Below are 14,137 nucleotides of genomic sequence, written 5' to 3'. Positions count from 1 at the left end.
CATTGCTTCTCAGTCAACCTGTACCATCACCTGGCACTTCGCATCATGTCCCAAAAACCAGGTGAGCTAACCGCGGCCCCAGGATGCCATGGCACGCAGGATCAGCGGCGTGGCCCAGCGTCGAGATTCTCTGCAGCAGCTGTTGACTTCAGACACCCGACGTGTGCAGAACTGCCTTCCAGAGAACAAGCGCAACAACACGAGGCTTGAGGCACTCCGGCTCCGTTACCACAGCCTTATTGCACCATCCCATTCCCTGCTTTAAATAACTCCTTTAGTACGGGCCACAGAAATACCGATCAACCCGCTGAACTAATATTTAGTTTCACAACCCTCCAAGCTGTCAATCTCGACAAAAACGCAGCTAAACAAGCTAACTGCTTTTCGTACGTACCTCTGCTGGGCGCCAGCTATTCCCAAAACACAGATTCAAGTTGCAAGCAAACACTCGAGACCGCTGGCTATTGCGCTGAGATCACTGAGCATCACAAGGATCCACGTCGTCTCATTAGGCTGTCATGCAATCCCCGTGCCATCTTCAATCTTATTCTTAGAAACTGCGAGCTCCCGTGGGAAGGATCTATTTGATCTCCCTGAGCGAAAGCACTTGGAACAATTTGTGACTCCTCAATAAAAATAAAGGTAACAAATCATTTGTAATAAATTTATTTGATATAGTGATTTACAGAGCCGAACATATAAACAGCACCAAGCCAGTGAAAATTGTTCTACAAAAACGAGTTTAATACAAAAAGATGACTGCAATGCCTGACTCTTCACTTCTGGATTTGGACGGGTAAAAAAAGCTAACCCAAACCCCACAAATATTTTAGAAAGGCTTAAGAGTGTAGGCACCGGTGTTTGCAAAAATTGCTACGGCAGCAGTGATGACCTTGTTACAAAATTTCAGAAGAATCAAGGCTGCCTTCACTTTATTCCCTATTTTATTAACAGTGGAAAAAGCTGGTCTTGAAGACAGCTGTTGAGTGTCCTCTTGTGTTCAAACACCCTACCTCTGCAACCGAAAAGAAAACATGGGGTAAGAGTCAACTGCCCTCCCCGTGTTTTGTTCCTGGAGAAATCTGCGCTCTCCGCTCGTTCTGGTTGAAGACCCCCAGCAGGAGGTACGGAAGGAGTCTGGCGGCCCTTCCGCAGCAGCCTGCGGGGCACACGGGTGGAACCCCCCCCCAGAGCCAGCAGCGGGGCAGAGAAGTGCAGACTTCACACCGGGAGGTGAGCAGGGACCGGCCCAGGGAACCCACCTTGTACATGGCCAGCCTGCCGAGCGGGGAGCAGGGCTCCGGCAGCCGTCCTAAGCCAACCCAGAGCCTCGAGAGGAAGCTTTCCGTGCATCCAGCGTCAGATGAATGCAAGCATTCACGCTGTACCTGTGATGCTAAGGAGAACAACATCCACTCGTTGCATGGGTTCAAATCACCGCTGGCTTCTCTCTGCAGGTTTTACGAGCTTATGCCAGAAATTAATTTGGTCCCTGCTGCCTTAGCGGTGAGCTGGACAGTTGTTTAACAACATCAGGAAGAGCAGATTAGCAGTATCTCTGCCTAGCCTAAACTGCCACACACTGATGCCATTTTCTTTGAAACAAACACTGGTTTGCTGGACATAAAAAGAAACTTAAGTAACCAAACAGTTATAGATACGAAATATGATGCTTGCGGCACAAACAGAGGATTTGATCGCTGCTCCTCGCGCCTATTGTGAGGCTGCAGGAACATTGACTTGGCAATCCCTGTATCGACACTCCACACATGGTACATCTCTGCTCTGACACACGGCACACACATTGCAGCTGCCCAGGATAAACACATACATTCAGCCCTAAACAGCCTTTCCAAAGCTGCTCTTTAATAGAAAGCAGTCCCTTTGGCTAGAGCCACAAGAAAGCGCTTTTGGAAGCTTCCTACATCCTTTATTTCCCCACCCCCCCCACCCCCCAGAAATCATAAAGCACACAGACTTAAAAAAAAAAAAAGAAAGAAGTAAAAAAAAAAAAAAAAGGCAAAAAAAAAGCGCGTAACAGCGTCACAACCACTCTTCCATCCTGCCAAGGCACATCAGACTGCCCTCCCTCTAGGACAACCTTCACCCCACTTTTCCCCCCTCTCCCCCATTTTTAAAGGGTGAAGCCAACACAAACATTTCCTCGCCAGGAAGAAGCAAGTGCTTTCTTTGTATGATAAAAACAAATTCTAATAAAATGCATCTTAACTGCCACCCTAATGTTTCCATGGGAAATGTTAATCTTTAAACACATTCCCTGATGGATGTTGCCACCAGTCAGCCTTTGCAGAACTGAGGTCAAATTTTGAACACCTAAACTTTACAGAGATCTTAAGCCCCTCAATATTAAGTATGCGTTTATTTTTTCTTTTTTAAAAGAGTTGTTCTAGGTTTCCTTGCCTATGGAAGCCAGATATCTACTGTAAGGCTAACTTTGGTGCCATTCTGGCTTCCCACCAGCTCAAGTCCATTTTCCTTCCAAGCCAATGTTATTGCCCTGAATTTCTGTGTGTGAAGATTTTCAGAAAGAAGAGCAAACAGATACGTGCAATCCCCAACCCCAGGAGATTAGGACCATGACCTGCTCTTTCCCACCACCAGAGAAGGGGCTGTCCCCTTGCAGAGGTCCACAGCGACAGTTGCTCAACTTCTGCTCCTCTTCAGTGCTCTGAATCAGAGAGGTAAGAAGGCTGAGTCCATCTCCACACAAGCATATCTTCTCCTGCTACTCTGTGCGATTCTGTCTGAATCCGTGACTCATTTGAAGCCAGGAAGTCCACAGCTCTCTCCCAGACCCGTTTCATTTTTTTTCTGCAAGAGAAACAGCAAGAAAAAGAAAATAAATTAGAATCATATCTTCATTGTGCTTTCCTGCTCAGAGCAATTGTGGCTGCTGATCAAGCTGCCGCCAGCTGCCTCCTGTTCCCTGCGCAGACAGTAAAGGAGATTAAGCCAGAATTCTGGTTTAGAGGCGATTTCAGGCCAGGACATGAAAACACAGGTCCCACATGGGGGAGCGGATGAGACCCACTGTCAGTACCAGTAACTGATGACTACCCTGGAATTTCAAGCTCAATTTGTATCGCAAAGGGACTCGATCAGCCAGTTGCCCTCACCCTTCCTGCATGCAGAGAGATCTCAGATGAGGGAGGACAAACTGAAGTTCACTCCAGTTTTGAATCAGCATCTAGTATTTGTGGGCACCACACACACAGACATTGGTTCACAACAGCTGAAACTACCACTAGTAGGAAAAGGAATTTTGTGACTGATAAAGGGTGAGGATGCTGAAGAGACTGCAGCACAGGTAGCGTTCTGTGCCATCAGGAGAACAAAGTAGCTCCATTTAACCAAAACACAAGAAACATTCCTGCAGAGGCGAGCAAGCAGCACACAAACCACAGAGCACCAGGCTGCAGCTCTCTGGCCCCATCACCATGGAGCAACGATCTCGACCACCATTTCTTTCTGAAAAAGCGCCAAATCCAGCCAGCTTACATCTCCTTTCCAAGCTGCCCAACTCAAACTGGTAACTGTCCAGGCAGCAACATACACAACCACTTCAGAAGAGCCTCCCAGTACCCTGGTTAGCTCACGGGAACACGGGACCTGTCAGGAGAATAAGGTATGACGACTGAGAAAGAGGATAGCATCCTACACACGTTAGAAGGTGGTGAGAAAATGAGATGCTCCATGCCCAAGCAAAGCAAAATCCAATTACTGTTTGATAGAACAATGACAATACACCTGTGTGACTGCACAAAATATCAGCCCGAGGACTGTCACATTAATCTGCAGCAGGTTAAGACACAGCCTGAGTTATGTCAAAATCCTTTATAAACTGAAAGGCCAGACAGACTCTCCTTGCAGTCCAGCTTCCCATCAATTGTCTGCTCGTGGTCCGCTGCCCTGTATACTGCATTTTTTTAGCTGAGCTGAATAACATCACGCGGACAGCCCTCCTTAATGAATAACATTCAGCTCACCTGCTCTGAGGAGGGATGAGGCTGTCCCGAACGTGGAAAATGCCGACATAGGGGTAACGCTCCAAATTCCGTTCCCATTCCTTATAGTGATCCTGAACAACAGCTGGAGAGCAGGAGGACAAAACAGTGTGAGACCTCAGCATCGCAGAGGGGAGAACAGGGCTACTTGCATTTACAGAACTGTTGGATTTTACCTATGATCTTCTTCACCATTTCATACATAGCTTGTTCCTCTTCCTCCATCTTCCGCCAGCGATACCTAAGGAAGATCAGGATCGCCCAAAGAGTTACCAGACCTAGAGGAACAAAAACAAATGGAATCCAATAACTGACAGACATGTACTTGCTGGATGCTAGCAGTTTTATTTCCAACACTGCCTCTCCCCAGAGGCAGCTTTCTCTCCCAGGCCCGTTTGGAACTGAATCCAACCAATTCATTTTGTTCACCAGTGCAACTGTGCTCTGCAAAAGCCTCGGTGCTGACAACACCTGCAGCAGAAAAGCACATGTGCACGTGGGGAATGGGGGTTGGAAGGCCTCATCACAGAGTTCCGCCCCCCACCCCAACCAGAAACCTCAGCGCAACCACAGGGCTTCAATTCTCTAAGTCCCAGAGCTATCTCTTTGCTAGAGGCCTCCCCCACAATAATCACTTAGGAAGACTGTCAAGCTTCACTGCTCCGAAGATAGCTGCTTGATAAGGAAATAAAGCCTGGGGCTCCAGCACCAGACAAAAATTCAGGAGATCTATATTGAAGGTTTAGCATTGACAAATGCCCCCCCTTACGACATAAGCTAACTCTACTATCTCAGTCTCTACAATAAACATAACTATCCCCTTTCACCCCCACCTTGTCTGGCTAGATTATAAACTCTCCTAGTCAACACTCATCTCCCGTTATCACCTCACTCAGTAAGACCTCTGCCTCAGCTAGGGCATGACAGACTATTCCAATAAAGCTTCTAACACTGGAATGCTACAAGTCATTATTAAAGAGGCTACAAGACTCTGCAGCTTCGTGCAAGAAAAGAAGGAAAACCCAAATCTTTTAGGTAGGTTAACATACTTACTTTGCAGACCATAGTAATGGGTACTTGAGGAATACCCAGAGAGCTAATCAGCTTGCTGATATAAAGTGTTAAGCACTCTCAGCACAAGAGCAGGTCTACAGGTCTCCCTCTGCTGCCAGAACAAAGGTTAATTAGAAATTAACTCATCAAAAGATTTATCTCACCACTGCTAGTAATTTCATATGGCTGAGAGAATGTGTGCGCACGCACGAGATCATCTCTGGCTAGCAAGGGGAGAAGCTGATCATTAGTATCAGTGACTTACTCCAGAAAAACAGGAAAAGGTTCGTGATGGCAGTGACCATTGCCCGACGGAAACGGCAGCCAAGCCCCATCTGAGGATGGGCCGACTCGAGACAGAACACTTCCTCCACTTTGGTAACTGGTTCCGAAAGGTCTCTGCCTTTTAACCTGATGGGAAGAGGCAGAAAATCTTCACTGAAGAGAGCAGACACTCCAACTGCAGTCTTTAATCAAGACAGAGAGAACAAACAGACTGCAGATGCAGTAACTCGTTCTGTGCACCACATCGAAAATACACCAACGTCCTTGCAGCTCCTCTTTCCAGAACATTTCGGGACTGGCTGCTTAGCGAGGAATGGATATGGCTTTAGAAAAGGCAGCAGGGCTGGAACTCCCACTGGTAAACCAAAGTCTCCCTCTGCAGCCTCTCTGACAGCACCTCTCAGCGTGCAGAAGATTAAACTTTAAATTGGATTCCCACCTCCCAGCACAGAGAAATGGAAATGTTTACTGAGTCACTCATCAGCAATTGCAGAGAGAGCAGTTGAGGGAGACTGCGAATGTCCGTGGAGGTTGCGCTGTTTTCCTCCGTACGGATGAGGATATCAGTTTAGCTAGAAAAGTGACAAGGCATCAACTGTATCTGCAGTGAGAACAGACACGCCCTCGGAAAGCATCCACGGCAAAATCGATAACACAGCCTCCTGCAAAATCACTTCTACACACCTGCTGTGCTATCCGACATGCTTTTAACTCACTTCTTTATACACAGATGTACACTGATGTGGTCTCCTTATTAGATACTCTCAGCCAACAGGCATCAAGTAATTCAGTGAGAGCCATCAGACTCAGAGGAATTGGACTACAGGGGATTTTATTTTTTTTTTTTCAGCTACTATCTAATTCTATGTTTACAATGAATAACCTATTAGACAAAGACATTTTCTCAATACACTAGGGCACAGCTCACAAGCTGCTGACAGCTTGGGTTGGGTTACTGGATTCTAATTGAAGCTGGAGACACGCAGTTGTTTCCCACCCCCTTGTCTTATTTACAACCCAAATTCCATGAAAATACTTAAAACATGCAGCAGAATTGCCCGGTGCAGAGCTCATTTTCAGTTCTGCCTCTCAGACTAGCACCTAGAAAAATAATCTCATGTAGTGTTTCCTAAAAATGCCACCCGCAGGTTTTTAAGAATGCAGAACTCTCATTCTGCACGCTAGGCGGACTTGGTGAAAGCGGATCCATTCGGTGAACAGCCGGCAGAGTTGCTAATTATGAAAATAAAAAAATGGGAGTATATTGTATCACACAGCTCCTGACACGAGCAGTGCTCCCGTATAAAAACATGAACTTGAAAACTCTGGATTGCAGCCCACCTACAAATCCAAACCTGCCACTAAGGAAACTATGTCCTGTCCTGGGAATTTGCCACACACCAATAATCAAAGCAGTAGACGTTGTCTCATCCTTAGATCACAGCAGCAGCAGCAGAATTATTTATTATTTTTTTTTAGAGAAAAATCGAGCAGTGGGAATTCATACAAGCTATGCCCACCAACTCCAACGTTACTACTGTTACAATTCATTTAATCAGAGATACATTTAGCAATGTTAAAACGCAAACAAAAAATGCAGACGAGTTAACACAGACTAGAGGCAGCCTATGCTTCCTGGAGGAAGATAATGATGTCTGCAGACTCTGGATAACAGTCTTTCATTAGGTTATGGCTTGAATGTTGTATTTTTTACCTGAAAAAACTACTCTTTTTGCCATTTCTCACATACTGAAGAGACCACTAGCCAAGAAACCCAAGAGAAAAAAGCACCACGGATGACCGATCAACACCCTGCATAGTCAGTCAAGCCATTCATTTCACCATGTACTGTGTGTTCTGCCAGAAAGACAATGACACTAAAGAAAAGATAACACTCAACAATCCCTTTTCCTCTCCTCCTCACCAGGACTTGCCGCAAAGGATCCCAAAGCATGGGTGGTGTTACCTATTGAAGGCAGTGCTTTGCTGTCCAATAAATCCTTCGGTCAAAGGAGGCAGTTTGACACGATACTGACACTCTGTCTCCAATAATGGTACTGAAGAAAAGTTATCTTGGGAAAAGTGACTACATGGGCAAGTTTAATACGCGTGCTGTAGTTGCAGGACTGGGGGCAGGACACTGACCACCACTTCTAAACCTCGCAGGAGGAACAACACGACTGTTGATAGCTGTAAGTAGCCCTGACCTCAGATTTACACCTCATCAGCAAGACAGCACGTTCATGAACGCGATGTCCCCCAGCGCAAAGGCTGGGAAAGAGACTCCCAAGGAATGAGCTCAGTTGCCAGTTTTTGCTGCAGAGCTGTACTTTTCGTTTGGAAGCTTGCCCAGCAAGCACTGACAAAGCCAATCCCAGATTATCTTCTGAAATCTACCAGCGTACGGGAGCTTTTAGGGCACACCACAGAGGATGTCAAATTACCTATCGGCCAACACCAAGAAACGTATCTTTGACACAGCGGGCTTCCACTTACCATATTCCTAAATCCTTGTTACTGTTTAGTATCCAGTGCAGGGCAGCGTCAAACTTCTGTGGGGAGCTACTAGTTACATTCTGTTCAGAAGAATCCATAAGAAGATTAGTTCTCCATTCATTTAAAATACCAAATAACATTTTTTTGTAACAGGAGTGAGAGAATTCATTCCGTATGGTCTGTCCCTAGGTTAATTCTTATCATAATTCTGCAAAATGGAGGAAGGAGAACTAAATCTGAAGGTCTGTCTGGACTAAAGTCTTCTGACTACAGTAGATGATGCATGAAGCACTTGGTGAAATAACACTATCCCAGACTGTTAAGACTAACCACTAAATACAACATAATCTTACTGACAGTTTACCATGAAAGAAATGGAATGCTAGATCAAAGCAGTCTGTCTTCTGACACTTTGGGATATAGAAAAATCCTTCTTCTGCCCAGCCCTCAATCCAGGGAAATTTCTGGTTTCAGAAGACTGATGACTACGGTGAAACAACAAACCATTAAGTTAGATTTACAGGGGCTGAATCAGAGATGTAGGAGAAGATTATTTTCAAAAGAACTGCTGAGAACAGGACTGGCCAAAGGGGAAGCCAGAGATATGGGAACGAATCAAAACAGGATGGGGAAGTAAAACAGATGGTGAATTGCCTTAGTATCTATTATTTATTGCCTTATAAGAGACTAAGCACTATGTTATAACAATAGCTGTTCACAGCCTACTCACCACCACGTGATCCCTCGCTTCACTAACCCAAACGCATTTGCTTTTTAGATTCTCAGGGTTTCCGCATTCAAAATTACCTGGTAAAAAAGTCAGGAAGAAATAATGTTTTGAAAAAAAGCCCTTGATCAGTTCAGAAATACACTGAACTGTCTGGAAATGCTATCCTTTAAAATCGCCTGTAGCTCTGGGCAAAATGATTACAAGGTAAGATTTATACCGTAGGCAGATAAGATTATGACTATTAATAAAATGCTCAGCCACTGCATATAGGTTGGGTAAGGGCAATCAAACCTCATGCTTCAGTGTGTGAGCTACTCAACACAGAACGGGGGTGGGGTGGGGCGAGAAACACTGTTTCTCCCCCTGGCAGAGTACATAACCACCTTTCCGGCCTAACACCCTGCAGAGGGGCTCCTTCCATCAGGTATCAAAGACTGTGGTTTTGGAGTTAATGATCAGCATTCAAAATGCTTCTAGGGAGCCTAAATCGCAGCTCTACTCTTTACCCAGGCAGAGAAATGCTGGCGAGGAACTAAATCTTCTAAATCTTGCTTCACAAAGTTGACTAAACAAATGTGCTGAGAGACTGTGGAAACCTGGTGGAAATTCTGCAGCTGCCAAAGCCTGATCTGAAAAGATTTAGACATTCTGTGAAGCTTAAGTATCCAAAGGCTTCAGTCTTGTTGAGGTCTGAAATCTAGAAAACAGAACTTAAGCACTTTTACTGATTAACACTGCTATACATCTTGCTGAGCAAGTTTCTGCTCATACACTGAAATTTCTAGCTGCCTCCTCCACCACAAAATACTAGTTACGGACCAGATTTCTCATACATAATAGAGCCTGGCTGAACTAATGCGCTCTGCTAGCTCCTCAGCTAAGACAGCTTGGCTTACTCTGTACTGAGAAAAAACTGAGAGCACTACATAATCAGCCGCCCCATTTCAGCAGAGAGCTGGCAATTTCTTAAGTCACTTTGACTTTATTTGTAAGAACACATCAGCTTACACTTACTGGCTCTGAGTGTCTTGAAGACAATCTCAAGATGCTGGTAGAAAAGAACCATAAAACTGAATTTTTCTACCTCAAACTCCCAATATATCAAGTGTAAATAAGGACCACTCCGCAAGAGCACAGTGATACGAGTGCATTAGCTAAGCACTATTCAGAATAAAAATAAACACATCTTTTTCTATTTTTCTATTACCTGACTTTCTCTGAGCTCTTCAAGTGGAACTGACTGTTCCATAAACTACTCTCTTCCAACTGAGGTTAAAAACATCCAGACAGCTGGGAGAGGCAGTTTGCTGAACGCCAGTAAGTTTTTTGTAACAACAATTGGAACTTACCCGCTTGTATGGACAAGTAGTTATACAGCTCGTGCAGCACATTCATTATTATGTCCTTCTGTTTAGCTTGACAGAACTGAAAGTCAGAAACAGGTAACACACATGAATAGACCAGCAGCAACAGGACAGCAGTCAGACTAGTTAAAAATACCAAACCCAAATGCCAGCAGTGGGGTTTGGCTCAGTCACGCACCACTAGTTCAAATTAAACTTACCCACCGCAAACAGCTACAGTTTCTGAGTCAAAAACAAGCTAGGGCACCCTCCAAAAGCGCCACTGATGCCCACAGCCCAGACTGCACCTCCAGACAACCCCTCTGACTGACCACGGATGGGATTCTTTGCCTCCAGAACATCACAGGAGACTTAACCGTAACTCTAATCCAAAACGAAATTGTCTCTCTCCTAATACTACAGGATGATAAAAGAAACCGGGCTGTACAGACGTTTTATCATGGAGTTCAGGGAATTAGGTGGATTAAATCTTGTATTGTTAAAGCCGAACACAGCTTTATTGCAAACCAATATCACTTCTGTTACAACTATTAAAGAAACTGATTCACATAATTGGGAATTTAAATTTTTATCTTTTGGAGTCTCGTATACAGTCCTAATTTAATCTGGCCCATTAATTCCAACTCATCAAGCCACATTTTTTCTGTAAGACGATAGAACTAATTATTTTACAGTGATACTGATATTGTTGGAAGTTACCTAGAATAATTACTCTTCTGAGAGAATCCCCCATCCACAATACTTGAAGATAAATAAATATATGCTTACATCATCCGTTCTTTTGTCACAATCCACAGGCAAGAGATTAACTATGAGAGAGAAGGGGAGGGTGAGTTAGCCGGCTGCAAAACAAGAGCTTTGATCAAGAAAGTAATTAGCTTTTTAAAAGAAGGTTCTGCTTTAAAGGCTGATTCTGCTATTCCTAATCTCATTCTACGTGGTACCTTGCTATGCAAATAACGCATTCAAAGCACTGCTTTGGTAGGCAGCACTGAAAGCAAAACAAATAAAATGGGCACAAGTGCTGAATTCTGTTCAGCTGGAAAGTAAAAACTGAACGTTTTAACAGCTCCTGTTTAAGTAGATGTTTCACGCTCTTTAACTATCCCCTGCTTCACACTGATCTTTTACAATCTAGCAATGCCACTTGCTGCACGCCACGGTCACCTGAAATATCATGGCGGTAACAGGGATTTAAATCAAGCCTCCTCAAGGCAAAAGCAGAGGATTTATTTTATTTGGAGCTGTTAGCTCTGCAGATGATGGCCTCTGGTTAACAGCTCCCTCCCGCCCCGACAATTGGATCCACACCGGCCACCGGTCCACCATGCAGTACTTTCCAGCGATCTTAACTCCCCGAGAATTCAAAGAATTTGCAGTTGTGCTGCAAGATTTCTTGCTTCAAAATGCCACGGGTTTCAAAAATGTCTAACAAAGTTGTAAAGGGTGCATCAGAAATTCAGTGACATTGGACAGTTTTATCCCGACTTTGAGAAAGGAGGAAACAGCTTCCCCAGCCCATGCACAGCACACAGACACCTACGGGCACCGTGTGCCGAGTTTAAGGACTTTTCACCTTCCCAACCACATCCCAAACCTCCTCTTCTTTCAGTTCAAAGCCATGAGATGACAATATTTCCACCTGTTCTAGCTGGGGAACTCTGCTTTGAAAACCAGCTGATGGGGAAGCCCCTTTTTATTTCTCATCAAAGCTCTGCCACGCTTGAAGTACCAATTCAACCGCCGCACTTCGCACGTGGCCAGGATAAAGGCCACGGAGGGCTGTGCTGTGCCGGGGCTAACAGTAAAAACACGCAACCGGCAATTACACAGATGTTATGTTACACAATGGACAATCATAAAATACATCCTTGGCCTAGCAGGAATGTCACTCTCCATAAAACCCATGATTTTGAAGAACCGAAGGCCAAACTCAGTTGAAAAAAAAGCACACACTTGGCTTAACTTTCCATGACTAACAAGGTTTCCCATGGGCAAGGGGAGATGGAAATGGGGCCAGAAACGGAGACGTTATGGCAATGAGGATGATAAATGCGATGGCAGTAATAAAGGCAAAGAGGAAAAGAAAGGTAAAGAATAAAGCTTAAAAGCAGGACGAAATCAGTACACGTACAGTTCTCCTCTCTCTTGTCAAGCCAGCCTGACCCCATCATCTTCACCATGAGGATGCCCAGGAAAATCATGAGCAGCACAAAGCTGGCGAGGCAAAGGAACTGGGAGAGGTAGTACTCGAGGCCTTTGGCCTTTCCCTCCGTCTGCTGCTTGGGGGTCGACCGCAACAAGCGAGGGCGGGAGGTCACTCCCTGTCCTGCTCCCGACCTGTCCCACCAGCTCCCCGAGGTCAGCCCCGCATCGCCTGCAGCCCTCCACGGGAACCGCCGGATCAGGCCCCCCCCCCACCCGCTGGGGTTCAGCTCCCTGTCCGCCTCCTTCCGAGCACTGGAAGCCAAATCCTCTTTCCCTCTCCCAAAGTGGTGACTCAAGCCCCCATGTCCCCCCGAGGCGCCCCAGTGGGTGCTGGGTGTCACCTCGCTTTCCCGCCGCCACAAGCTGTTAGAGGGGAGCCCCTTCCTCTCCCCTGCTGTCTCCCACTGGGCTCGGGAGCTCTGCCCCCCAGTTCCTCCTCCCGACGTGCCCCAGTAGCTCCTGGATTTCAGAGGCCCGCTCTCATCGCTGGGAAGGGGTTTGGGGCCGAGCCCCGCACTCCTGCCTGCGGAGGTACCCCAGGAGGACGCGGAGCTCAGCCCCCCGACCCCATCCAGGGATGTCCCCGACGCAGCCCTGACGCCAAACCCCCCACTTCTCTCTGCGGACGGGCTCCACTGGGATGTGGTGCTCGACCCCCGAAACCTGTCCAGGGATGGCCTCAACCCAGTGCCCAGCCCCCCACTTCTCTCTGCTGACATGTCCCACTGCAACGAGGAGCCTGCGCCCCGAAACCCATCCCGGGATGGCTCCAGCCCAGCGCTGAGCTCTGAGCTCCTCTCGCTAAACGTGTTCCACTGGGACGTGGAGCTCAGCCCCCCGAACCCATCTGGGGACACCCCCAACCCAGCGCTGAGCCCCCTGCTGCGCCCTGCAGATGCGCCCCACTGCGAAGGGGTGCTCAGCCCCCCATGCCCATCCAGGGACGCCCCCAGCCCGGCCCCTCCACCTCTCTCCACAGACGTCCCCCACTGCGCTGAGGTGCTGAGCCCCCCAAAGCTGTCCCGGGACAGGCCTCCCTCAGCGCTGGTGCCCAGGCCTCCGCCGCGGCCCGGGGGGGACCCGCGGGAGTCCCCCCAGGCCAGCCCACCACCCTCCCCAGACGTCCCCCAGCGGGACGCGGGCTGTTGTCCCCCTCCTTCCTCTTCCTCCTCATCCTCCTCCTCATCCTCCTCCTCATCCTCCTCCTCACTGTCGCGGGCGGCCCCGACGGCGCTGAGGTCGAAGCCGGCGCGCTGCCGCGAAGGCGAGGCCTGTTGCGGCCTGGCGGGGGTGCGGGCCGGGCTGGGCGGCGCGCCGCGGCCCCTGCGCTTGGCCGCCGCCACCTCGGCTCGCAGGCAGCCCAGCTTCTTAATGTAGACCTTGCGGGTGGTGGCGGTGATGGGCCCCGGCCGGTAACCGAGCGCGATCAGCTCCTTCCGGAGCTCCGCGTCTGTCAGCTCCGCCATGGCCGCGGCGCTGACACCAGGCCCCGCCGGAAGCGCTCCGCGAGTAGGGAAGCGCGGCCGCCATCTTGGGAGGGGCCCGCCTCACGGGCGCGGGCCGCCATCTTGGGAAGGGCAAACGCGGCGCTAAGGCGCCATGTTGATACGGGAGGCGAGGAGTAAGCGCCATATTGAGAAGGTCGAGGGTAAAGCGCGGCTTCCCGGACCCCGTTCCCGCCATCTTGTGAAGGCAGGCTGGCTGCTTCCGCCATGTTGGGGAGGTCCGCGGCCCTCGCAGAGGGGCAATGGTGTCGGGCGAGAGCTGTTGCTCATCTCAGGAGAGAGGAAAGGGAGAGAAATGGAGAAAGCGAAGGGCAAAAGCACCCGCAGCATCTGGGGCCAGCCAGTGTCACTGCCCCATCGCTCTGTGGGACCCCATTCAGGAGCAAGCAGGAGGGTTGAGCACCTCTCACCTCACCCTAACCAAGCTACACCGATGTGCTGACACCTTTAGGGACATTTATGAGGAGAAAG

At 48.0% G+C, this 14,137-nt stretch overlaps 1 protein-coding gene across 1 annotated transcript; it reads right to left on the bottom strand.

The window, feature by feature from the left end:
• Positions 1 to 650: 650 nt before the first annotated feature.
• Positions 651 to 13,686, bottom strand: LEMD2 (LEM domain nuclear envelope protein 2). The gene is made up of 9 exons (XM_056361586.1): positions 12,088 to 13,686; positions 10,722 to 10,762; positions 9,939 to 10,014; positions 8,590 to 8,666; positions 7,860 to 7,939; positions 5,344 to 5,489; positions 4,202 to 4,303; positions 4,008 to 4,110; positions 651 to 2,832 (listed from the first exon to the last, which is right to left on the bottom strand). The coding sequence occupies exons 1-9, from the start codon at positions 13,625 to 13,627 to the stop codon at positions 2,682 to 2,684; spliced, it is 2,316 nt and encodes a 771-aa protein (XP_056217561.1). The 5' UTR covers positions 13,628 to 13,686; the 3' UTR covers positions 651 to 2,681.
• Between the last annotated feature and the right edge of the window lie 451 nt (positions 13,687 to 14,137).

Source organism: Falco biarmicus, chromosome 16 (assembly GCF_023638135.1).
Source record: "Falco biarmicus isolate bFalBia1 chromosome 16, bFalBia1.pri, whole genome shotgun sequence".
Classification (NCBI taxonomy): Eukaryota; Metazoa; Chordata; class Aves; order Falconiformes; family Falconidae; genus Falco; species Falco biarmicus.
Note: the sequence above shows the minus strand (reverse complement) of the source record. Positions and strands in the feature narration are given on the sequence as shown.

Bases quoted from the DNA above. Each gene is read 5' to 3' on its own strand.
- LEMD2 (XM_056361586.1), bottom strand. From the start codon at position 13,627: ATGGCGGAGCTGACAGACGCGGAGCTCCGGAAGGAGCTGATCGCGCTC. The intron at 8,667-9,938 runs GTAAGTTCCAAT...CTTTTTTACCAG, and splicing joins CTACTTGTCCATACAAGCGG to GTAATTTTGAATGCGGAAAC. The intron at 4,304-5,343 runs GTAAGTCACTGA...TTGTTCCTCTAG, and splicing joins CCTTTTCCTGTTTTTCTGGA to GTCTGGTAACTCTTTGGGCG.